This window comes from Protopterus annectens, chromosome 5.part0 (genome assembly GCF_019279795.1).
Source record: "Protopterus annectens isolate FY-2018-M chromosome 5.part0, PAN1.0, whole genome shotgun sequence".
Classification (NCBI taxonomy): domain Eukaryota; kingdom Metazoa; phylum Chordata; order Ceratodontiformes; family Protopteridae; genus Protopterus; species Protopterus annectens.
This window is the reverse complement of record NC_056735.1, coordinates 700004233-700029406: the sequence shown is the minus strand read 5'-3', so window position 1 is coordinate 700029406 and position 25174 is coordinate 700004233. Positions and strand designations below refer to the sequence as shown.

The window sequence follows — 25174 nt, the reverse complement described above, 5'->3', positions numbered from 1 at the left end:
CTGGGCCTAAACAAGGCAGACAATAAGAGTGGAAATCTTTATGAGGTATTTGTTTCCCACAGGTTAAACAATTATTAACTTTTTCTGACATCGGCTGAGGCAAGAAAGAGTCCCCAACGGGTACTTAGCTTTAGAAGTCTTCGAAGTAGTATTCGGTAGAAGTAATCTCTGGATCCGACTGACCGGCACTTGCGAACAGCTTCTGCTTCGGGCGCCACGCGGCAAGAAAGACTGAGGAAAATGGCGTCGGCTGATGCCTTTATACCCGAAGACCAACAGAGATGACGTCGGGTGAAGTGCGACATCAGCCGAAGCCGGACCCGGACTTTGGAATCCGGCTGAATGAAGGGCTGCCTGACGACAGGACAACCCAGTTGTTATGACTGCAGATGCATCCATGAAGGACATCAGGAGGTATGGCTAAAGGCCTATGCTGAGGGAGAAGAAGGAAATCCCTGAGCCTCTTTTTTGATTCTGAGAAATCTTGACTCTCCCAGTAAAAATGCTCCCTCAAAGTATGCAAGGTTTCTCCAAATGAATAATCCTCAGGAGGTGATGCAGATGGGATAGATTCCTCTGCATCAGAATCCTCAAAGGGAGGTATATATAATTCCTGATCAGAAGAGGAATCCGAAGAAATAGAAACCTGATCTGAAGATTCATAATCAGTCTTGCCTAGGCCTCTTATCAGGAGGGGGTTGGGAACCCCTGATCAAGGTAATTAGGTCCTCAGCCATTTTGATCACCTGTTTTTTTGGGCATAGAGGCCTGTGCACGTGGCTCATGCGTCGTTTTTTTAGCTTTAGAAGTTGCTTTTGTCTTTGATTTTGAAACTGGCGTCAGTTTTATATAAAAATGTTGAGGCCTGAATACACCCCTCAGAAGCCGATGCCTTCTCAGCGGCTTCGGACCCATCCGAGGGAGAGACATCCGTGGGTACAATACTTTGAGAATCTCGCGGCGTGCCGGACTCCACATGGGTCTCGGTAGGGGCCTGCTACTCGAAAGTAGCCGGTATCAGGGGCTGCGAAAGCGCCTCACTGAGTACCGGCGAACCGGCGACTGGTTTAGGAGAAGCTTCATCGTCGGTTTTGGACCTCAGCGGTCTGTCTCTATCCTTTTCTTTGCGTTTTTTTGTGTACTCCGCTAGTCGGATTGCTATCTGACGACATTTCAGGGTAGTTAAATCTGTTTCCAAAATATTTTGAGGCAAAAATATACAAACGCTTAAAAGTGAATTGGTTGCATCTAGCACAAAACCGACAGCCAGGCACTTTGTGATCAGGGCCTAGGCAAGGAATACAGTATAAATGAAAATCCTTATGAGGTATTTACTTTCCACAAGTAATGCAATTATTAACTTTTTCTGACATCGGTATGGAGCAAGAAAAAAGTTTCCCCAGTGGGATACTTAGCTTTAGTGAAGACTTCGGTTCTAAAAATCGAACTCGAAAACTTCAGGAGTCAGCCGACCGGCACTTGCGAACTGCTTCTGCTTCGGGCACCGCATGGCAAGAAAGACTGAAGAAAATGGCATCTGCTGCTTGTTTTATACCCGTGACGACCTGACATCATGGAAGAGGAGACAGCAACTGAAGCAGGACTCAAGACTTTGGAATTCAGGCCGACTGAGGGCAACCTGCCAGGAGATTACCCAAATGTAATGACTGCAACAGTGAAACACGAAGAACATCAGGCAAAAGGAGGCTGGAATTTATTGCAGAAAACTGGCAAAGGAACCAAGGTATTGGGAACAAATAACTAGAGAAGGAAAAATTATAGAATGGGAAGATGCCAAGAATTTATTTGGACTGTAGGTTAGAGATTGCCTTCCCTTTCAAGGATTGTATAAGCAAAGAGAAAGTAATAGGGGGGTCCTAAACGAAAGACCAGCACTGATAGTTTTTCCTAGAATCTAGAACAGAAGCTGCCATTAAAAAAGGAATAATTAGTAGGGCATGTAAAATATTGCATGATAACTATAAGAATCAGAGGATTTTAGAAAGGATGGGGAAGAGAGACTGAATAAGCAATTCACAAAGAAGCAACAGAAGGATATTAGTATGTCTCCCAATTACACAACAAAATCTAGATGATTTAGGATTTTTGCTTGGAAATGTTTACATAAATATTTTTATAACCCAAGTAGACTCCAGAGAATTTTTCCTCAGGCAGACAGCAAATGTTGGAGGCTGGACGGGGAAGAAAGAGGTAACTGGGAACATATTTTGTGGATGTGTGGCAAGTCGGTGGACTTTAACGATTCCCTGAGGGATGCACGGTTAGAAATGCCAGGTGGGCAGACTGGTGTGATGAGGGAGATGAATTTTCTGAGCTATGACACAGAATCAGCATTGCCTAGATATGCCAAAGCCTTGCGGTGTCTAATTATGCTGGCTGCGAAAAAAGCAATTACTAGAAGAAGGAAATTAAAATCTAATCCAACTATACTAGAAGCAGTAAACATACTAACAGAAATAAAACAACTGGACTTGAGATCTTTAGAAAAGAGTAGCAGCAAACTACACAGGAAAAATGGAAATTGTGGGAACAATACATACAGGGGAGTGATGACGTTTACAAGAAGGCAGGACTTAAATGTGCTATGTAATGTCTGACTAAAAATGATTGGGTAGATTATAAATGATGTACAATGTTTGCAACTGGGAGTATGTCAGTATGGTTTGTGATGTAAAAATGCTTGCAACTAGGATTGTGTCAGTGTAGTTTGTCTTCATTAAGATTGCCTGTTTCGTAAGTGATGGTTTAATAAAGATTTTTTTTTTTTTTTTTTTAACAAAAAACTACTACAGGATGAAGTCTGATGGCAATTCTTAGCAATAAAAAGCAGGGCAGTATACCACATAATCCTATCTAATTAAAACAACTCCCCTAGATAGCTCTAGCATATATAGCAGTTTACCTTAACAGTAGGGAGATGGAATAATTACATGCTTTGTGAACTACACAGAAGTATAACAAGTTCCACTAAACACTTACTTTGTATTCACTGGCCCTTGGAAAGTTTGGTGTTGGTTTAGTTGGCAAGTGTGGTGTTGGTTTCTCCTGCCTTATAACTCCTCCCCCATACCTCTGACGTATCCGAGGTTATTAATCTCTCTGCAGATACTGCCAATTTTTAAACTACTATGCTTCTGGACCCAGTCGGCTGCCTCTAAATTAGGGTATGTAAATGCTGCTGTTAAATGTGAATATTTCTGTATACATCTCTTGACGATAGCGTGCTAAGAGTCTTTAGTGCTGGTTAAACTGTTAGGGTCTTTGTTTTTAAGCTGTGTTAAAATGTTAAAAGTGCATATTTCTGTGTACATCTCTTGGCGTCCGTGTGTTACAAGACTTTAGTGCTGCAAAACCACTAGGGTCATTTTTGAGCTGTGATACACAGAAACGATTGCTATATATTACCCTATAGTAGTCGGGCAATACAGAAACAATCTCTGTGGCATTATTGTTAGAGTGCCTAATATTACTTGACCATTGTATGTTGTTACAAACTGAGAATAAGAAAAAATAAACAACAAAAAATCCAAACAAGAGAGTTGCAGTAGTCGATGGTCTCAAATAACCAAGCTCCACCGTTGAAACAATTTATTTAAAGCGCTTTTCGCCTGCACCGTGTGCAGACTTCTTCAGAAATACAAAAAACATTAAAAACATTGTTAAAATACAATCAAGGAAGTGTAGTCAACCAATTCTACAAGGCAGTTAATTAAAAATATTATGTTACACTACTGCACAAAGTAATTAGACTAAAACAATCTATGAGCAGCAATACAAGCCCTACAAAGAGCAACTGAAACGACACTAATGTCTTAGTGTTGAATACACTAGTAATAAAGACTTAAAAAGTATAAATAAATGAATGAAAAGTAACAATGAGAGATGAAAACTAAGAGGTAAAAAATGGTATAGATGACATGTATAAATGTAATACATAAAAAGTATACCAAGGTTGTTGTTAAAGCAATGATCATATTGACCTCATCTTCTTAAACTCACTAATTTAAGAACACTGCTAACAGAGCACGACTCATTCAGACCTGGAAAAGTATAAGCATTAAGTCTTATTTGCCAAGTTAATTCCAATTCTTCTAACAGTAAGGGTGCAGGTGCACCCCTTTTATCATAGTTTACCTGGTCAATTGCTAGAAATTTAAAGCCATGATCTGTGTATTTAGAAATGTGTTTGTTCATAGGTTCATACTAGGCTATCTGCCCTACGGCATTTATAAGCCTAGCCAGTGTGTGTTTGGCTTTCACCACCCATTTTAAATTAATTTTGCTATGCCCTTTTTCGAGGTTAGTATACTGTGCCTCTGTCTAACAGTGACACAGAAGTGATACCCGGGGTAAACCTACGATCCCCCATCCACTCATCAAGATTCCTCTTGAAGAGAGTCAATGAGGGACTCTGCCTAACCTGGACTGGGATTTTATTCCAGAGTGAAGGGAGCCTCTGGGTTATGAATCTGTCCCTCCAGCATGTCCTATTTATTTCAGTGCTGACGTTCAAGTCTCTCGAGCGCGTAGCTCGATGGGATTTGGATTTTCTGAGGTGCAGCATGTCCATTAATTCCGGGTTGAAAATGGCTTTATATGTCAGGCACAGATCGCCTCTGAGCAGGCGGTATGCCACTGAGTAGAGCTGGAGTTTCTTTAACCGGGCAGCATATGGCATCTGTTTGAGCCCTTTGATCCTCTTGGTGAGGTACTTTTGGGGTCTTTCCAGTTGCTGCAGGTGTCTGGTAAGGTACATCCCAAAAGGGGCATTGTACTCAATTATGGGCCTGATGAGGGATGACTAAAGAGGCACGATGACCTCCCCTGATCTAGATGTGAATCCCTTCATAATTAGGTGGGCTGTATAAAATGTTTTTCTAACCACTTTGGCCACGTGGTTGTCAAATGAGAGATTGCTATCAACTTGGGTCCCCAGGTCCCTAATTACTTCTTCCGTACTTAATGGATTACCACCTATGTGGTAATTTGTGGGCACTTTGTTTTTGCCAAAGGGGATGACTACACACTTTTTGGCGTTTAGCTTGAGGCCATGGCTCTGGCACCAGTTGTCTGTTTCTATGAGGCCCTTTTGGAGGATGCTTGTGTCGGCTGGAGAGTCGATTATAGCGCCCAGTTTGCAGTCATCTGCGAACTTGGTCAGCCACAGTCCTTCCGTGTTGGCCTGTACCTCCGAGAAATATATACCGAACAGGAGAGGTCCCAGAACTGAGCCCTGTGGGACGCCACTTGTAACTTGTCCAATTTGTTCTTACTTCTAGCATTTTGGTGTTCATAGATTCGTTCACGTAATTTACTTTTTCCAACGTAAAACGCAGGGCATTTTTGGCACACTGCTAGGTACACAACTATTTTAGAGTTACAATTAAATCTGTGCCTCACCTTACAATTTATATCATCTATACCATTTTTTACCTCTTAGTTTTCATCTCTCATTGTTACTTTTCATTCATTTATTTATACTTTCTAAGTCTTTATTACTGGTATATTCAACACTAAGACATTAGTGTCATTTCAGTTACTCTTTGAAGGGCTTGTATTACTGGTCGCAGATTGTTTTAGTCTAATTACTTTGTGCAATAGTGTAACAGAATCTTTTTAATTAACTGCCTTGTAGGATTGGTTGACTACATTTCCTTGATTGTATTTTAACAACGTTTTTAATGTTTTTTGTATTTCTGAAGACGTCTACACACGGTGCAGACAAAAAGTGCTTTAAATAAATTCTTTCAATGGTGGAGCTTGGTTATTTGAGACCGTCGACTACTGCAACTCTCTTGTTTGGATTGTATGCTGTTACCTATAAGTAGTTCTAAAAGGTACAGCGTGGGGGTACAGACATCCCTGCTGACTAGCTTAACATTGGGAAGTAGAATTCTCGTGTCTGATAGAACTATTTTTTTAATTTAACTTTACAGTGTAGTTGCTACTGAACTAACTTGTTACTTATTTCATGTAGAGATAATAGACTGTATTAAGCAAGCAATTGACTGTATAATTGTTTAAGTGTGTTTAACAAGATAGAAGTTCTCTAAAGTGAGCATTTGTGTTAATTGCTGTATCTCTATAAAGGTACTATCTTTAAACTCCCCACTTGGCTACAACCTTCAATAACTACTATACAGAAGGTCGGTATACCGTCCACGAGTTTACGGACAAGCTTAATCCATCCCTGCCACTGCAAATATTAAAGGCTGCCAAGGTTAATACTTAGATACTTTAAAGTAAAAAATTTAAAGCAAGTGTACTGGGTTCAAAGCACGGCAGTATATCACATAATCCTAATTAATTAAAACAACTCCCCTAGATAGCTCTAGCATATATAGCAGTTTACCTTAACAGTAAGGAGATGGAACAATTACATGCTTGGTGAACTACACAGAAGTATAACAAGTTCCACTAAACACTTACTTTGTATTCACTGGCCCTTGGAAAGTTTGGTGTTGGTTTAGCCTCGCTGCGCTTGGGCTTGTTCAGTGCCCCACCCGGCCCCCATATCTCACCCGCCCCCAGTAGTGCTACATTTATAATAATAAAGCCACACCCCTCCATATCCTAGACATACAAAGGCACTGCCTGAATATTACCCCCCCCCGCCCCTTCCACTATTTACCAATTTAACCATTAATATCCGTCTAAGGCAATGAATACCATCTCAACCACTATTTTAAAGGTAAAACTTAATACCCTCTCTCTCATCCTACCCCTTATAATTATACCATACCTCCTTACCAGACATGAAGACCAGCAACGCTCAGGCTTCCACTACCCTAAATACCAAACCAGTACCCCCTTAGCCCCATTCATTGCAGAACACTCTACTTACTATCCAGCCTCTAATACAACAATTCCAAGCAACCTTTATCTTAATAAGTCAAAACAAGTTCACCCAAAATCCAAATACTATCAAAAGCTGTTATATAAACTCATGAAGTTATTAGCTAACTTACGTAAAAATATAACTAAGGATGGAAACATCCATCCTAACCCAGGCCCATCCTCTGCCCCAAGCTCTACTAGCCCACCATCTACACTCAGGCCTTCTAATTCCCTCCTGATTTGCCACCTAAATATAAGAAGCCTAAACAACAAGGTACATAACCTGCATGCCCTATTAGCAACCTACCTCCCTGACATACTGCGTCTAACAGAAACCTGGCTAAAGCCATCAACCAAAGATAATGAGATCTTGCCACCTGGGTATAATATACTCAGGGCTGATTGCACTAAGATAAAGGGAGGTGGGGTAACAGTGCTATATAAAAGCAGACAATGTCACAGTCGACCCCATTCAACCATCCCAAGTCTCCAATGCTGAAATACTGTCCATCAAACTACAACATAATATACAAAAAAGTATAAAAACAATTGGTATTTACATCCCCCGTGGCAACAACTCTGACACACTGGAGGACATTCTTAATTGGATATCTACCAACTACCCTCAAGAAACCATTGTTCTGGGGGATGTTAATATTGACTGGAACTCATGTTCATCAGACTCCTCCTCCACCACCCATATTAACCTCCATGGATTCTCACAGACCATATCTTCCTCCACCAGCATAGTTAAACCTAACCAAAAAGAGATACTTATCAACAGTCATCCCCATATGTACATGTCAGGGACCCTCCCCAGCGACCTTAGTGACCATCTCATCACATACATAATTAAATACAAGACAGTCAGCACTCAACTGCCCATCTGTAGGTCTATCAGAAACAAGAGGAATTTTGAACCCACAAATTTCCAAACCAAATTCAAATCATGTAATTGGTCAGATCTAAAACACCTTCCCCTTGATGAGGCAGTAGCATATTTTAATACTAAATTCCTTACCATACTTGATTCTCATGCTCCGAAACGGTCAATCAGAACTAAAACAAAAATCGCCCCGTGGCTTTCAAAAGACACCAAATCTAAAATCATACTCGGAAATAAAGCATGGACCAAGTGGCATACTACTAACACCCCTCCTAGATCATATTAATTTCCAGCAGCTAAGGAATGTGACTAAAAAAGCCATCATACTTGAAAAAAAAACTATTACTGCCATCTACAACAGAAACATCAAAATTACTCTCAAAAGTTTTGGGCAGGCATAAATAATCTTCTCCAACCAGGTCAATCCTCCACTCCTACCACAGCAGCATTCTGGCATAAAAGCTCAGAAGACTTGGCAAATACCTTCAATAGTTTATTTACCGAGACTATCCAGTCCCTGGCCAACCAACTACTTGCTGTTCAGTAAATGATCCTATACTCAACTCGCTACTCTCCTTTAACCTCCAACCAGTCTCCACATCCTTCATCCGATCCTTACTGAAAAAACTAAAGCCAACTACCCTCTCAGGAGACCATCTCCCAGCTGAATACCTGCAAAAAGCTGAAGATGCCATAGCATACCCCATCTCGAGCCTAATCAATCGAACCATAACAGAAGCCACAATCCCCTCAATCTGGAAAATATCCTACGTTATACTATTCCATAAGAACTATCTAACTATAGACCGATAGCCATATTGTCACCATTTGCCAAAATCATGGAGAGGTGTATGCACAAACAACTCCTATACTATCCCATCCAGAATAAACTCCTGACCAACTCACAACATGGATTTAGACTCCACCACAGTACATCTTACTGTCCTCTCTTTTACCAATGTGATTAACCAAAACCGGAATAACAACAAAATATCTTCAACCCTCTTTCTGGACCTGTCCAAAGCCTTCAATATGGTTAACCATCAGCTACTCATCCACACTCTGAAAACCTTATCCTTAGATAACCAAGCTCTCCAATGGTTTCATGCCAACCTCACTGGTAGACAACAAGCAGTGCTGTGGCAGAACAAGCACTCCTGTCTGTTACCTAATACCATAGGTGTTCCTCAAGGCTCCATATTAGGACCTCTTCTCTTTTCAGTCTTTATTAATGACCTCCATACAGTCATCCCAAATGCCACCTGCATTCAATATGCAGATGACTCTACACTTGTATGTTCTGACACCTCTCCAATAAACCTACTATCAACAACCCAGCATACATTTACCATAGTTGAAAACTGGCTCTCTGATCGTCACCTGATCTTAAACCCAAACAAAATCAAACTACTACTCTTCTCCCCAACCCATAAATCCTCTACAACATCCTTTACCATAAAATCTAACGACACTATCATCTCCCCAGACCCCTATACAAAACTTTTAGGAGTAACTATTGACAACAATCTTAGATTCGACATGCATATTAACCAAACTATTAAATCTGTAAACAAGAAACTTGGGTCACTTTATCGGATAAAATCTTTCCTAACTCCAATGGCTAAAGCAATCATTGCCCGCTCACATCTTCTCTCAAACCTTCTTTAAGCCTCTCCCATGCTTACTAACCTTAACAAATCTGACCTTAACAAACTCTCTAGTTGCTATAATCATATCCCCAGATTTGCAACTGGCATGCCTTATAGGACACACCACTGCCTTAACCTAAAAACCTTCGCTGGATAGAACTGCCAAACCTTCTCCAGCTAAACCAACTTATAGAAGCATTTAAAATTCTCAAACAACCTGACAACAACCCTGCACTGAAAAATATAATCATTCCTTACACCAATCTAGGCTTTGCTCATCAAATAGGCTGCTTTTCCAAAGTCCTATAATTCAGAGGGTTAATCACTGTTTGCCAATACCATAGGTAAAATATGGAACTCCCCTCCCTCCCAACCTTACTCTTACTACCTCCTTAGCCCAATTCAAGAAGAGTCTAAAATTTCATTTTAAGTCACATTGGCTTTGTCCATGCTCCAAGCTCTTTTCCTTTAAACCAGGGTATAAATTTACTCTGGCTCACCCTAGTAGAGAAGCTAAACGTTTTAATTATGGAACTGATCTAACTCTATACTTGTTTGACTGAATCTGACCATAAAAAGATGCCTTTAAATCATTTTGTAAATGTTCACCTGAGGTAAGGGGCCTGTAACCCCAATAGGATCTATGGATAGAAACTAAACTCATAATCTATATTTGTCATATCTTAAGCTAGCATGTTTGTAAAAGTCTCTAACAGAATTTCTGTATTTGTTGTAGCTATATCTAGGATGTTTGTAGAAGTATGTAAAATTGTTTTCCTCACAAATATTTTACTATATGTAACATTCTGCTAATGTATCTATGTTGGAGCTTTTCTCCCCGGGCCTCCGCTCAAAATGGACATGTATCCAGTCGGACTATCCCGGTCAACAAATGTAAAATAAAAATAATTAATAAATAATTCTTATTAATCCTCTATCCTTCCATAACAAGATGTGACATGCACACATCAGTCAAAAAATTTGAGCTTGAAATGGGAACAATATAGATGTCTCAATTAAAACATTAATAAAGTTGACAGACATATCCCACCCATTTTATTCATTAACAATAATGTTTAATAAAAAAGAAAATGGTTCAGCATAATTACCATCTGTATAGAACAAACAACCACCACAAACTATCAGCTTTTTTCAAATTTCACCATGAAGATAGTACACTCTGTTACTCACCAAATAATCGAAGAAGATGCTGAGCTCCATATACATATGATGGAGGAGGGATCTGATCACTCTGAAGAAAGTTTTCTGGCATCAGCTTCCAGGAAAATACCTGCAAAACGTATTTTTATTTATAAAATGACATATATAACACTGGATTCAACAGTGATGATCTTTCCTAATTATGGATACTGAAACAAATAAATGTAATAGCAATGCAGACTTTGTACTTTTTTACTAATTAATTTAGAAACAATTAAGATTTTAACAGTTGCATTACAACTTAGAAACGTTGCACAGCAAAATGCAATACTAAATAAATAAGGATGAACACCATCAGAAGCAAAAGAATAGTTGTGTAAGAGGTTACCATAACCTTAGATGTCCTTCTCCTCCATGTTGCAGTATTCATAGCAGTGGGGAGATGGCTGCCGGCAGCACTGGATATCCGGCCAGTATACCAAAGTCTTAGGATAAGGGGTACGTGCGATGTTGTACGTCACAGCCATAAACCGACTTTGGCTATAAATTTGACGTCTGCACATACCCAAGCTAGAACTGACTGCCGCACGCTACAGTACCCCTGATAAATAAGAGGGAAGGAAGCTTTCCAGACCCACATATATCACCAGACAAGGAGGTAAATGTATTACAGAGGTATGCAGCAGTTGCTGTTGTGCCATGCTTGTATATAAAGAAGAAGGGGAATCCTACACAAAAAAATAAACAAATGAAAGAGGGGGTAGGAGGGGGGGGGGACTGAATACTGCACCATGGAAGAGAAGGACATCTAAGGTTATGGTAAGTTCATACACAACTATTCTATGTCCTTCTATTCTCATGTTGCAGTATTCATAACAGTAGGGAGAGTACCAAAGCTTTAGGTAGGAGCCTGGAAGGGCAGGTTGTGAGGTAGGATCGATGAGACCCTGTAGAATAGACCTAGCAAACCCAGCCCTGGCTCTAGAAATCATACTTAGTTCGTAATGCTTGGTAAAGGTATATACAGAAGACCAAGTGGCTACCTCCAAAATGGAAGCATAGTCAACACCTCTAAAAAAGGCTGTCGAAGCAGCCGCTGCCCTAGTGGGGTGAGCTCTCACACTGGAGTTTAATTCTTTTTCATGAAAGGAATAGCAAAAGGAGATTACTTTAGAAATCCAAGAGGCAAATGTCTGTTTTGACACTGCCTTCCCCATGGTCCCGGGGTGAAAGGAAACAAAAAGACGGTCAGACTTCCTATTGGTTTTGGTCTTGTCCAGGTAATACCTTAGCTGTCTATGAACATCTAAAGAATGTAAAGTTCTTTGAGGAGTTTTGAGATTGAGGGAAGAAAACGGGTAGATTAATGGTTTGATTAAAGGAGGGTTCATTAACCATCTTAGACATGAAAGAAGGGTTGGGTCCTGAGGGAGACCTTGTCTCTGTAGAAGATAAAGTAAGGAGTAAGGAGGGGCAGCCATAAGGGCTTGGATTTCTGAGACCCTCCTGGCGGACGTAAGGGCCACCAGCAGTAATGTTTTCCAAGTACACAGCTTAAGTGATGCTGAGTGAGCTGTTTCAAATGGAGGCAGAGTGAGTTTTTCAAGCAAAAAATTAAGGTCGCATGATGGGGGAATAGGCTTACAAAGGATTCTGATGTGCAGCACCCCTTTTAAGAATAGTTTTATGTCTAACCTGGATGCCAAAGGAGGTATCAAAGGAAGGCAGGTGGATATGGTTGACAAATGCACTTTTACAGAAGAGTACATCAGTCCTGAATGCAGACGCTCACAAAAGTAAGAAAGGACTATGGGTACTGGAGCAAGGTAACGGCCCTGTTTGTTCTTGAAACACCACCTGGAGAATCTTTTCCATTTAGATACATAATTTCTCCTGGTACTAAGTTTCCTGGCCTCCTGCAAGACACTGAATACGTCCTCTGAATACAGGTGTCTGAATGGGGATCAGACTTCTACCACCCATAAGGTCAGTTTGAGGTTGAGCACCTGAGGGTGGATGAGAGTTCCCCTGCCTTGTGTGAGTAGTTCAAATTGGTGAGGTAACCTGTGGTGATTGCCCTTGGCTAATAGATGTAGTAGGGTAAACCAATGCTGTCCTGGCCACAAGGGGGTCACCAGCATGATTTTTGGTTTGTCCTTCTGGATTTTCAGAAGGACGTTTGGAATCAGTGTGAAGGGGTGGAAGGCATAAAGACGCATCCTCGCCCGAGAAAAATTGAAGGTGTCCACCTTCCAAGCTTGTGGATGTGGCTTTCTGGTGCAAAACAGAGGCATCTGTCTGTTCTGGGAGGAGACAAACAAATCTGCCTGAGGAGTACCCCAACTGTGAATAAGATCCAAGAACACCTCCCTGTGAAGCATCCATTCATGAGAAGGTGCTGAGGTTCTGCTGAGGGTGTCTGCCATAACATTCTCTGCTGAAGGAATGTACACCGCTAGCAGGTGAATGTGTAGTTCTGCTGATAGGGACCAAATCTGGATTGCCAAAGTGCAAAGTGGATAGGACCTTGTTCCTCCCTGCTTGCTGATATACCACAGGACAGTCATACTGTCTGTGACTACCTTCAAGGTGTCTGGTAGGAGAATTTGCTGGAATGTTTGAAGTGCCAAGAGGAACAATATGAAGACAAGATGATCAATTTCAACAATTGGCTTAAGTATTGGTGTCATTCAAAGGGGATCCAATGCCTGTCAGCCTGGGATAACATGCTCGACAAGCCACGATGCTTCGCTAGGGACGGCTTGCACCTGTCACCCCTGGGCTTTCGGATATTGGCAAAGGCTCTTGCTACCCCTGTAGTGCCTTTTTTAGGCAAGGCTCAAAAGACAAACCCACCTCCATAGGTATCACAAGGGATAAGAAACTAAGAGTAATGCTACTCAACGCCAGAAGTCTAAACCTCAAGATGCACGCACTCGAAACTCTCTTTAGCATGCAGAACATCGATATCTGTGCAGTAACAGAAACCTGGTTCAAGGCTCCTGAGAGCACCCCAGCACTACCAGGTTATACCTCATAACATGCTTTTTGGCCCCAAAACTTGGACCGAACCACAAAAGGAGGGTGGCACAGCACGAAGCATCAGAGACTATCCATGTGCAACTAACAGTGGGTAAAACTGCCTTCCAGATTATAGCCTGCTACAGACCACCCTCCCAAACCCAGGAACCCCACTCGGCCTTCCTGAGAACACTGGAAAATATGAAGGTCTCTCCAAACACCATTATATTGGGCGACTTCAACTACCCAAACATAGACTGGGAGCATTACTCTAGCTCCAACACCCTAGCCCAAAGTTTCTTAGAATTTATAAACTCAAATGCTATGGAACAACTTGTTACCACTCCCACAAGAGGGGAAAACATACTGGACCTGATCATCACCAACATGGGGACTCTATGTTCCAGACCAGAAGTGTATCCCCTCACTGGTAAGATCAGACCATAAACTAATCTCACTGGATATTCACATCCCGACTCCACCCCCTGCCCTGAAAACCACAGTGAAAAACTTCTCTAAAGCAAATTTCACACTCCTCAAAACCGAGGTGGAATCCTTCAAAGCCCCCAGGCCTGTGGAAAATACGGCCCAGACCGCAGAATCCTTTATAAACGCATTCTATGAACACCTTCAGGAATGCATGGATCATGCAATCCCAAATAAAACCAAGACCCAATCCTCCAAAGGCAGACGTCCTGTCTGCTGGACCCCAGCCATAAACAAACTATACAATTGAAGGAGGAAGCTACTACATGATAGAACAAAATCCCAAAAAGGGAAGGCATCTCTGATCAGTATTAGCAAAAAACTACGGGCACTCATAAAATCGTCTAAGGCCAGCTTCGGGAGAAAAATTGCACAGGACACTAAGGATAATCACAAGGCTTTCTTTAGTTATGTTAGGAACCTGGGTGGGAATTCCCAGATATGCTCAGAATTAGTCCAAAATTACAAAAAATACACCAAACCCACAGACACTGCCAACATCCTAGCTGACAGGTTCAGTGCAAACTTCTCCCCCCCCCCCACCACCAAAAGGGCAAATATCTATCCCAGCAGAGTGCTGCCCCCCTGACATCTCAGATGCTCAGGTAAGAGCTGCCCTCTCCAAAGCAAAAAACACAGCATCAATGGGACCAGACGGTGTCCCGGGCTGCGTCCTACATGAACTCCAAGAAGAGATAAACCCAAACATAAAACTACTGTTCAATCTCAGCCTTACTACAGGATATGTACCCAAAGAGTGGCGTACAGCAACAGTGATCCCTCTCCACAAACGTGGTGCCTCAGCGGATCCTGGAAACTATCGCCCCATAAGCCTGACTAGCTTGGTCTGCAAAGCTATGGAAAGGATCATCATGGACCTCATAAATAGAGATATTGGGGACCTACAGACACTGAATCCTACCCAGTTCGGCTTTGTTAAGGGCAGATCCTGCCTCTTAAACCTGGTTGATTTCTTTGAAACAGTCACCAAGGCCATTGACGAGGGGAAGGTGGTCCACACAGCCTACCTGGACCTCGCAAAAGCCTTTGATACAATACCTCACTCGGGCATTATAGATAAGCTCACCAGCTTAAATATAAACCCCTATGTCACTAGATGGATTGCAAACTGGCTCAAGGACAGAACCCACATGGTTAGAATTGCTGGAGCCATGTCAGACTCCAAACCAGTTACAAGTGGCGTCCCACAAGGCTCAGTCCTGGGACCTCTCTTGTTCGGTATATATTTCTCGGAGGTACAGGCCAACACGGAAGGACTGTGGCTGACCAAGTTCGCAGATGACTGCAAACTGGGCGCCATAATCGTCTCTCCAGCCGACACAAGCATCCTCCAAAAGGGCCTCATAGAAACAGACAACTGGTGCCAGAGCCATGGCCTCAAGCTAAACGCCAAAAAGTGTATAGCCATCCCCTTTGGCAAAAACAAAGTGCCCACAAATTACCACATAGGTGGTAATCCATTAAGTACAGAAGAAGTAATTAGGGACCTGGGGACCCAAGTTGATAGCAATCTCTCATTTGACAACCACGTGGCCAAAGTGGTTAGAAAAACATTTTATATAGCCCACCTAATCATGAAGGGATACACATCTAGATCAGGGGAGGTCATCATGCCTCTTTACTCATCCCTCATCAGGCCCATAATTGAGTACAATGCCCCTTTTGGGATGTACCTTACCAGACACCTGCAGCAACTGGAAACACCCCAAAAGTACCTCAAACAGATGCCATATGCTGCCCGGTTAAAGAAACTCCAGCTCTACTCAGTGGCATACCGCCTGCTCAGAGGCGATCTGTGCCTGACGTATAAAGCCATGTCCAACTCGGAATTAATGGACATGCTGCACCTCAGAAAAATCCAAATCCCATCGAGCTACGCGCTCGAGAGACTTGAACGTCAGCACTGAAATAAATAGGACATGCTGGAGGGACAGATTCATAACCCAGACGCTCCCTTCACTCTGGAATAAAATCCCAGTCCAGGTTAGGCAGAGTCCCTCATTGACTCTCTTCAAGAGGAATCTTGATGAGTGCATGAGAGATCGTAGGTTTACCCCGGGTATCACTTCTGTGTCACTGTTAGACAGAGGCACAGTATACTAACCTCGAAAAAGGGCATAGCAAAATTAATTTAAAATGGGTGGCGAAAGCCAAACACACTCTGGCTAGTCTTATAAATGCCCTAGGGCAGATAGCCTAGTATGAACCTATGAGCCTATGAAAGCCCTCACTTCTTTGATATTGATGTGCTCCTTTTGTCTGTGGGTGGACCACTCTCCCTGAACTTTTTTCTGGTTGTTGTGGATTTCTAGAACTATTCCCCAACCCAGATATGATGCATCTGTGTAGAGGTGATGAGAGGGTGGGGGGATCTGCAGTGGTATTCCCTGACTGAAGTTGATGGAGGAAATCCACCATTCCCGCTTTCTTTTCAAGCATGGGAGAAGAGGGCGGGAAACATCCGGAGGATGGGAGTGTTGGCTCTACAGATTCTTCAAGACCCACTGGAACCTTCTCATATGCAGCCTTGCAAAGGGAAACATGGGAATCAAGTATACCATGTGGCCTAGGATCCTCAGAAATTCCCTGGCTGAGATAGTTTGGAGGGGAAGAAGAGATTTGAAGTAATGGGTAAGGGCTTCCACCTTCTGGCTGGGGATGAAGGCTGCCATCTTATCTGTTCTTATTCTGCATCCTAGGAAGATCAGATCTTGGGTAGGTTTCATATGAGATTTTAGTTGGTTCACTGTGAACCCTAGGTCTGCCAAGATTTTGCACACCATGTGTAGGTAGTGGTAAATGGAGTGGAAGTCCTGGTGTAGGATTAACAGGTTGTCTAGGTAGGGATACATTTGTATGCAGCGAGTGATAACCGGAGCTAGACACTTTGTAAACACTCTTGGAGCTGTAGAGTCTCCAAATGGCAATGCAGAAAACTGAAAATGTGAGGAACCTACTGAAAAACGTAGGAATTTCCTGTAGCTGGGGTGAACGGGAATATGAAGGTAGGTATCTTTCAGATCCAGGGATATCATGAAGGCTTGGCTGGGGATACTGGATAAGAGATGGTGCAAGGTGAGCATCTTGAAGGTAGGCACCCTGAGGAACAGATTGAGGGTAGACAGATCCAGAATTGATCTCCATGGCCCATCCTGGAGTAAAATCCCTCATTTGTCTGATCTGGAGGGAACTACTGCTACTGTGCCTTGTGCTAGGAGCTGACCCAAAATTGGAGGGAAGAGATGAAGCTGGCTTGAAGGGGGTTGAGGTGTCCCCTGGAAGGCGGGAACTGACCACCAAGTCATGAAAGAGCCTATTTGTATGATGGAGAGGACCCAAGCCTCTGAGGTGATTTTTCAGCCTGGAGGGTAGGGATAGGGCGAGGCGGAAGGACAGTGGGGTGGATGTGGGTAGAGGGTTTGATTCACAGTGGAGGATCTCTGTCAGGGTCAGGCTGCCTCCGAAAGGGAGTAGGGGTTGAGGTGGAGGAGGGTCTAGGAGTGGTTTGCTTTCTAGGGTGCCTTTGGTTCTTTGGATTGTGGAGCAGTAGAATGAGAAGACTGCCTCACTGCAAAACTGGTCCTTTGTGAGTAGTTCCTGTGGTACCTTGGAATAGGCAAGACTAGCAAATGTTTTAAATTTTGCAACTCCTTACCCTTCGCTTGGAAAGATTTTAGAAGCACTACAGAAGCAGTGCCAAAAACAGCCTTATTATCAAGTGGAGTGTCCAGTAATTTGGCTTGTACATTCATGGGTAGGGGCTGGAGTCTCACCCATGAATACCTACTGAGGACCGAACCTAATGCTGCAGATTTGGATGATGCCTCTATAGCATCATAACTGCACTTGAAGGAGTGCCTGATCACTTGAGAAGCAGCAGATAACAGGTAGGAGAGCCGAGATTTTGCAGGAAAATCTGGCATATCTGGCATTAATGCAGAGGCCTTGGACAGGGTATCTACCACAAACTTAGCCATGTGGGTTTGACAGTTAATAGCTCTAATGGCTAGTGTGGATGAAGTATATATTTTCTTCCCCTGTCTCTCCATGAATTTGCTATCCTTGTCTGCGAGAAATAGAGAAGATGAAGGCAGATGTCTGAAGATTTTTCTGATGACACAGCAAGGACTGCTGGGTCTGCACAGGGGTACTTGAACAAGAACTGTGCATCCTGGGGGAGCTTGTAAAACCTATTAGGACGTATGGATGCTGGGGGATGATAATCTGGGGCCTGAGATGCAGCCTGAAAGGCATCATTAAAGGCTGGAAGCAGAGGAGGGACTGCAGATGGAGAAGGATGGTCCATCTGTAACAGTTCAAAGTACCTCTTTTTAGTCTCAAAAACATCAGAGACCTGCCATTTAAAATGTTCTTTCATAAGTGTAATAACGTCCCCAGAGAAGAATTCCTCTCCAGGAGATTCAGGACTAATGGTATCTTCCTCTTCAGGAGTACCAAAGTCATTGGGAGACTCAATTTGGGAACAGTAAGTGAAGGATTCATCAGAAGAAGAGAGTTCTTCCTCTGACTCCTCCAAGGCCTGCGCAGGAGGTAGGGAAGGTTGGGGCAACTGGGACTGTAGGGCCTGGAAGGCTCTGGATAAATTCTGAAAAAAGGCTTCCGATCCAGGTGCTGGTTTTGTAACCCTGTGCTTTTCTTTTTGTTTCCTCTTAAGAGGAAAAGAATTAGTAGAGTGTTTTGTAGCCGACACTAGGCTGGACGGTAAGGTGGTAGTAGGCCCCTCCAACACCATGAGTCATGGTTCCCCCCTTGCCATCAGGCCCTGATGACTGATCAACCTCAGCAGACATACTCTGTTTCCGCTGAACCGGCTTTCATCATGGTTCCCGGTTCCAGCTGTGATAATGGCATCCGATGAGAACCTGGGCTAACATCTGCTTTGAGAGTCTCACTGGACTCCTGAGGTACAGCATGGGCGTCAGGCCTAACTTTTTTGGCCTTCTTCTTATGCGGCTTCTCTGAGGTACCTACCCCACCCTCCATACTTGACATCAAACGTTGGAGCCTTTGGTTTTCTAAGTATAACTATAAAGCAGCCAGGCGGCTATGCAAAGTTTTAGATACAAAGGACTGGCTGTTGTCACAAGACCTGTACTCGTGGCCTTCCTCTAAACAAAACAAACACTGACTGTGCATGTCTTTATGTGGAATTTTTCTTCCACAATCCACTTTCCATTCTTGGCTGACCTGTATGTCTGGTAAGCAAGAAGGAATATAACCAAAAAACCCAAAAGGGTAACTATCTGTAGCAGACAGCTGAAGTCAAGACGAGCAAACAGATTTACGAAACTGATAATCGGAGGTCCACAGATCACTGCGGCAGAAAAGTTCTAGCTTCGGTATGTACAAACGTCACTTTTACAGCCAACATCGGTTTATGGCTCTCACATGCAACGTCGCACATACCCCTTATCCTAAGACTTTGGTATATTAGCCGGATGTCTGGTGCTGCAGGCAGCCACCTCCCCACTGTTATAAATACTGCAACATGAGAATAGAAAGACATCAAATTGTTGGGGGGGATAGCAGTATATTTGTAATGGACAATTTTGTTTACTTCTAAGAAATGACATTAGTTGTGTGATGATGTGAGGTACTGCCAGCTATGTCAGGAGAAGTAGGGCAGTGGATATGTAATACAGGAAAAAACAGCTAGCTGGAATTTTGTAAATTATATGTCATTTGTATGTTAAACTGATTTGTACAGATGTTTGTGTTGGAAAATGTATTTGTGAAGCTGATTGTGTTAAAAATCTACCAGCAGTGTCCCCTGCTGGACAGAAAAAGAAACATACATGCATTGTTGTAACTGTTTAAATGTATATGCTTTCACAGATGGTACTGGAAAAGAAGCGGTTAATCTCAATTCACCCAACTTTGAAAATAGTTCGAAATTAAATTACCTGGCTTAGGCCATAAAGATTCTATCTTACAGTTCTCAATGCAGCTAGAGAGAACAAGTCTGTACTAGGAAGCTTTCTGCATTGTCTTTGGGGTGAACTAATTGCTACTCTGGAAGGATGGAAGTTTGAAATTGTTTTATGACTTCCAGGAGCTGCAGCAGATCTTAACAAGGCTCTGTGTGTGTATTATTGACACCTATGTGCTAAATCCTGACAGCTTCTAACCAAGGGGGTAGTATGGGACCCAGAAGTCAGATGACCAAATGTATGTGATGTCATTCTGTAATTCAGCACTAAAATTATATTTTAATACTAGGTGAGACTGAAGTCTCATTGCAGTCTGCTTTTGGAACCTGACAGAGAAGGACCCCTCATCTACTACATCTTGCCTTGCTCTATTAAGTGAGCCAGGGAATAGTAATTCTTTAGATCAGTCAGGAAAATATAGTGAGCTTAGTTAAATACTGTTTTTCTGTATGTGTGTGAATCTATTCATCCGTGTTGCGTTAATATTTCATGTGACTGAAACTGTGGTGTTTAATGTAAATAAATATTTAGTATTTTCATTGTTTTTCCTTATTTATTACTAAATATATTTACACTCTTCATTGTGGCTGATCTTATTGAGAATATATGAATCTCTGAGAGTACTTGTATATATTTGGTGACAGCTCTGGTTGCTCCTTAAAGTCTTGCTGTTGGTCAACTACCATTTGCATTAACATTAATTTCACTCAGTATAACTGGGTTCCGTTGCAAGAGCCTTAGAGCAGCTGGCTTTGAGTGTGGTAGCGGTGTAACTGCCATACTAGTAAATATGTGCCAGCCTTTATCAGGGGTGGGGTGGGGTGGGGTGTTGTGCGTGTGTGTGTGAGTGTGTGTGTGTGTGGGAAAATCAAATCTCAAAAAGTGCGTCTGTCAGCTGTTTGGAACAGGGCCACAAAGCTCTGGTTCCAGAGAGAGGGTGCTGGATAATTTGACTTGGACACTCAGCTGAGGTCTCAACTCTATTGCTGTGCCAGTGGGGAGTTTTACTGGGGACCTGGAGAGAGAGAGCTAAAGAAATCCAGACCACTGAATATGTGTGTTCCCTGTGTGCTCTTAAGGGAAATTGTGCTTGAGAAGATGTTGTATAAATAACACTTGAATACAAAAACAAAAAGATTTTCAAGCGTTTTCGTTCCCAAAAGGAACTTCTTTAGAACCATTTTACATAAAACCATCATTTAAATAGCATTTAAAATCATCATGTGACTTGCTCACTCAATGTTTCCAAACAGCAACATTACAGTAAATACATCATAAAATCATTGCTCTTTTCTTTAAAAAAGGCAAAATAGATATATGTTCATTGATACCAGTCAAAGATGTTGCATTCAGCCTTAGTTGCCATATAAGTTCACATTCCTCTACCCTATTCTCCCAAAAGCCTCCGTTGTCATCCCGAATCATAGCCAAAGTATTTGGTATGCTTATATAAAGCATTGTTCTCATTTTTGTTTTTAATGGCATACAAGTGCTCGTATTTACGTTTACATAAATTCCTAACAGTTTCCCCAATATAAAAATTATTACATTTGGAGCAAGTTGAAATGTATACAAGACCAGAACTGCAACAATTTCCTGTATCCAAACTAATACGCTGTTCCGGGTTACCCACAAACACTGTTTTGTTTTCATAGGTTTATAGGTGTGTACTAAGCTAATGGCCCTGGAGCCTTTGCAAGCCTAGCCCATAGGATTACCCTAGCATCATGCCACCCGACTTTAGTTTCCACTGCCTCCGTCGAGTTGAGCCACTGGAGTGATCCCCAGGGTGAATTTTCGATTTCCCATCCACTCATCAATATTTCTCCTGAAGAGGGCAAGTGAGGCACTCCGCTTGATATGCATGGGGAAGTCTATTCCATAGCATGGGCAATCTCTGGGTTATGAACCTGTCCCTACTGCTTGTTCTGTTGATTGTGGTAATGAGGTTGAGGTCTCTGGAGCGTGTAGTGTGGAGGGACTGGGATTTCTTCAGATGTAAGCATTTCTAACAGAGCTGGGTCAGACATGGCTTTGTAAGTCAAGCAGAGATCGCCTCTAAGTAGGCGATATGAGACAGAGAATAGTTGGAGTTTTTTGAGTCTGTCCATATAGGACAAGTGTTTAAGGCCTAGGATCCTCTTTGTGAGGTACTTTTGCGGCCTCTCCAGTTGTTGCAGGTGTCTAGTGAAGTACATGCCAAATGGGGCACTGTACTCAATGATTGGCATAATGAGGGAAGAGTAGAGAGAGACAATGACCTCTTTTTTCCTGGATGCAAGACCGTTAGTAATGAGATGTGTCACATGGAAGGACTTTCTGACCACAGTGGCAATGTGGTAGTCAAAAGAGAGGTTGCTGTCAACCTGTGTTTCCAGATCTCTTATGACGCCTTCTGTGTTCAGTGGACTACCACCGATGTGGTAATTCATGGGAACTGGTTTTTTCCCAAAGGGGATGATGACCCATTTTTTGGCATTGAGCTTAAGGCCATGTTTCTGACACCAGTCATTGGTCTCACTAAGGCCTTTCTGCAGGATGTCAACATAACTTGGGGAGTTAATTATGGCTCCAAACTAGCAATCGTCTGCGACCTTTGTCAGCAAGAGTCCATTCGTGTTGGCCTGGACTTCAGTGAAGTAGATACCAAACAGGAGAGGACCCAGGACCGAACCCTGTGGGACTCTACTTGTGACTGGTCATCAGTCTGACATGGAGTCAGTTATTTTCACACTGTGGGTTCCATCTGTGAGCCAGTTTGCAACGCACCTAGTGATATAGGGGTTGACGCCTAGCTTAGTGAGTTTTTCTATGATTCCTGAGTGGAAAATGGTATCAAAGGCCTTGGCAAGATCAAGGTAGGCTGTATGAACCACCTTGCCTTCATCCACAGCTCTGATGACTTGACTCAAAGAAGTCGACCAGGTTGAGCAAGCATGATCTACCCTTCACAAAACCAAACTGTGTGGGATCCAGAGTTTGGAGATTCCCTATATCCTTGTTTATTAGGTCCATGATGATGCATTCCATAGCTTTGCATATCAGACTTGTCAGGCTAATGGGGCAATAGTTCCCAGGGTCTGTAGTCACTCCTCCTTTGTGGAGAGGGATGACTGTAGCAGTGCGCCACTCGGTAGGGAAAAAGCCTGAGGTGAGGCTGTGACTGAACAGGGCACACAGTTGAGGTGTCAGTTCACTCTGTTGTTCATGTAGAACACAGCCAGGGATATTGTTGGGTCCCACAGAAGCTGCATTCTTAGCCTTGGACAGTGCTGTTTTAACCTGTGCATCAGCAATACTGGGTGCCTGGCAATCTACTGGTATTGTGATTGGTTCTTTGGGGGGGGGGGGGGTGAGATGTAACTGCAATAATTACATCGCCAACATTTTTTAGTTCTATTAATCATTTTACATTGATTTTGAACATCCCATAAATGTGAACAGTAAAATTATTAATGGAACTACAAATGTGGGACATGTGATTATTGTAGTTACATCTTAATGAACATATATCCATTTTGCCTGTTTTAAAGAAAAGAACAATGATTTTATGATGTATTTAGTGTAATGTTACTGTTTCTTTAAGGAAACATTGAGTGAGCAAGTCACATGATGATTTTAAATACTATTTAAATGATGGTCTTATTATGTAAAATGGTTCGATGCTTGACCATTTTTTGGTTTTGTATTAAAGTATTATTTATACAACTACATCTTGTCAGGACCTTAATGGGAATTATCCACCTTGTTGGCTTGTTACTTGGTGTAAGTTCATTTTTGCCTTCAGGTACACACTGCGGTTTGATTTCTGAAATTGTGCTTGATGCAGAGAGATACTGGGTGTATCCATTTTTGTTCCAAGTGAATATCCATTTCCAGTGCCATTGGTGAGGATTCAGGCTCCTTGATTACTCGCCTAGAGTGGGGACATCACAAGTTGCAATATGAGGACAATAAAGCACAAAATACTCAACAATGGCTCCTTGAGGGGAAACACCAGCAGGAGGTCTAAGCCACAGTGAATCTGTCTCCAAAGAATGTATCCATATCTAGTATCAAATTTTTGTGGTTGCAAAAGCACTGTCTTCATTTGGCAATTCATAGGTTCATAGGTTCATACTAGGCTATCTGCCCAAGGGCATTTATAAGCCTAGCCCATAGTTATTTGGCTTTCGCCACCCCTTTAGTTTGAATAAAACTATGCCTATTATTTTACTGTGCCTCTGTCAAGCAGTGACACTGAAGTAATCCCTGGGGTATATCTGAGATCCCCCATCCATTGGTCAAGATTCCTCTTGAACAAGGTCAGCGAGGTGCTCTGCCTCACATGTACCGGGATTTTGTTCCACAGCATAGGGAGTCTCTGGGTGATGAATCTGTCCCTCCAGCACGTTCTATTAATAACCGTGTCAAGGTTTAAGTCTCCCGCCCTTGTGGTTCTGAGGGATCTAGATTTTTTGAGGTGAAGCATATTCATCAAATCAGGGTTTGACATGGCCTTATATGTCAGGCACAGGTCACCTCTGAGCAAGCGGTATGAGACTGAATAGAGCTGGAGTTCTTTCAGTCAGGCAGCATAAGACATATTTTTGAGACCCTTTATCCTTTTGGTGAGGAACTTTTGGGGCCTTTCCAGCTGCTGCAGGTGTCGGGTCAGATACATTCCGAATGGGGCATTGTACTCAATCACAGGTCTAATGAGTGATGAGTACAAGGGGACGATGACCTCCCTTGATCTAGATGTGAATCCCTTCATGATCAGGTGGGCAATGTAGAAGGTTTTCCTAACTACTTTAGCAACATGAGTGTCAAGCGAAGGCTACTGTCAACCTGGGTCCCCAGATCCCTGATGACTTCTTCTGTGCTCAGTGGATTGCCACCTATATGGTAGCTAGGGGTAACCTTGTTTTTCCCGAAGGGTATGACTATGCATTTCTTGGCATTTAACTTTAGGCCATGGCTCTGGCACCAGTTATCCGTTTCTGTGAGGCCCTTCTGAAGGATATCTGTGTCAGATGTGTTTTCAACTATGGCCCAGTTTGCAGTCATCTGCAAACTTTGTCAGCCATAACCCTCCTGTGTTTGCTTGTACTTCAGAAAAGTAGATGCTGAACAAGAGTGGACCCAGGACTGAGCCCTGT

At 42.6% G+C, this 25174-nt stretch overlaps 1 protein-coding gene across 7 annotated transcripts in view; it reads right to left on the bottom strand.

Annotated features, from left to right (window-relative positions):
- MSL3 (MSL complex subunit 3) overlaps window positions 1-25174 on the bottom strand; it is a 1154348-nt gene that overhangs the window by 398726 nt on the left and 730448 nt on the right. For all 7 annotated transcript variants that reach the window (XM_044072547.1, XM_044072546.1, XM_044072551.1 and 4 more), the window contains one exon: window positions 10585-10684. In XM_044072547.1, the coding sequence (XP_043928482.1) occupies window positions 10585-10684 (100 nt within the window). The remainder of the gene's footprint in view (window positions 1-10584; window positions 10685-25174) is intronic.